At 48.3% G+C, this 1,148-nt stretch overlaps 1 protein-coding gene across 2 annotated transcripts in view; it reads left to right on the forward strand.

Annotated features, from left to right (window-relative positions):
• Window positions 1-554, forward strand: part of FAM172A (family with sequence similarity 172, member A) — a 244,126-nt gene extending 243,572 nt beyond the window's left edge. For both annotated transcript variants that reach the window (XM_009884330.1, XM_009884331.1), the window contains one exon: window positions 412-554. In XM_009884330.1, the coding sequence (XP_009882632.1) occupies window positions 412-554 (143 nt within the window). The remainder of the gene's footprint in view (window positions 1-411) is intronic.
• The last annotated feature ends 594 nt before the right edge of the window (window positions 555-1,148 follow it).

Consider the following 1,148-nt stretch of genomic DNA (forward strand, 5'->3'; position numbering starts at 1 on the left):
AAAAAAAAAAAAAACAAATGTAAAATGAAAATGAAATAGTATGAAGAACACCAGCCCTGAAAAGTAGACACTTTTTTTTCCAAGGTGGGACAGACAGGTGAGGTGCTCTAATGAAGCGTTACTTAGCAGGCTGCTTTGGGGTCTCACTTTCCCAGGCCTGAGATGCGTTCAGGGTCTCCAGTCTGCAATCTGGGTGCCCACACATGTGTGGTTTTGTGTTGGGGGGGTGGGGTGGAGGTTTTTCCTGCTCAGCTGCCCCCAAGCTCAGCAGCGGGGCAGCCCTGACCTCCCCCGGGCTCCTCCCGACCAGCGGTTTTATGGCTTTTCCCAGCTTTGTGGTTTACCCCCCCCGAGGGGGACCGGCAGCAGCAAAACGACCCCTGGTCAAACTGTCACCTTTGTATTTTGCAGGTACAGAGCGCCACGAACTAACTTCCTGGAAGAGTTTTCCATCGATTTTCAAGTTCTTCAGCGAGGCGGTAGAGGCAAAGAACAGCTCGGTGAAACCAGCCCCGACGCGGCGCTCCAACAGGATAAAATATGAAGAATTGTAAAAGAGGACAGGAGGAACAAGGAAAAAAAAAAAAACAAAAACAAACAACAAAAAACCCCAAACACCGCCACCACCAAGCTCTTCACTGCTTGTTTTCTGCAAGCAGTCTCCCAGCCCCTCATTAGATTGTTTTCTTCCTAGAGCACAGGGTCGTGATGTATACATCTAAATAGCGTTTTGCATTATTTCTAGATGAGTGCAACTGTCAAAGCAATATGGGTTCACTGGTTGTGCTTCCTGTGGGCTGTAACTTGGATTTCGTGCTGCCCATCAGCGCGCAGATTAAGGCTGACAGTGGTACTGCACAGTGCAGCATGGTGCAGCTCTAATTGCCCTGACATAGCCCTGCACCAAGGCGATGCCAGAATTTAACAGCTTCGTCGTGGTCCTGTCGCCTGCAGGATTTTTTGCTGCTTCCTTCTATTTTGAGACAGAACAAAATAGAAATTACTCATTTTTTTAAAAGACCGCTCTAACTCTGAAGTGCTAACCAGCCCGTGATTTTACAGCCAGCAGCCTTCTCTTTCTCTGGGACCAAGTGGGATCAACTCTTGACTCTCTTTTTCTGCTGGTAGGAGAGTCAGAGAAGTTTGGT

This window comes from Charadrius vociferus, unplaced genomic scaffold (assembly GCF_000708025.1).
Source record: "Charadrius vociferus isolate BGI_N301 unplaced genomic scaffold, ASM70802v2 scaffold744, whole genome shotgun sequence".
Lineage (NCBI taxonomy): Eukaryota > Metazoa > Chordata > Aves > Charadriiformes > Charadriidae > Charadrius > Charadrius vociferus.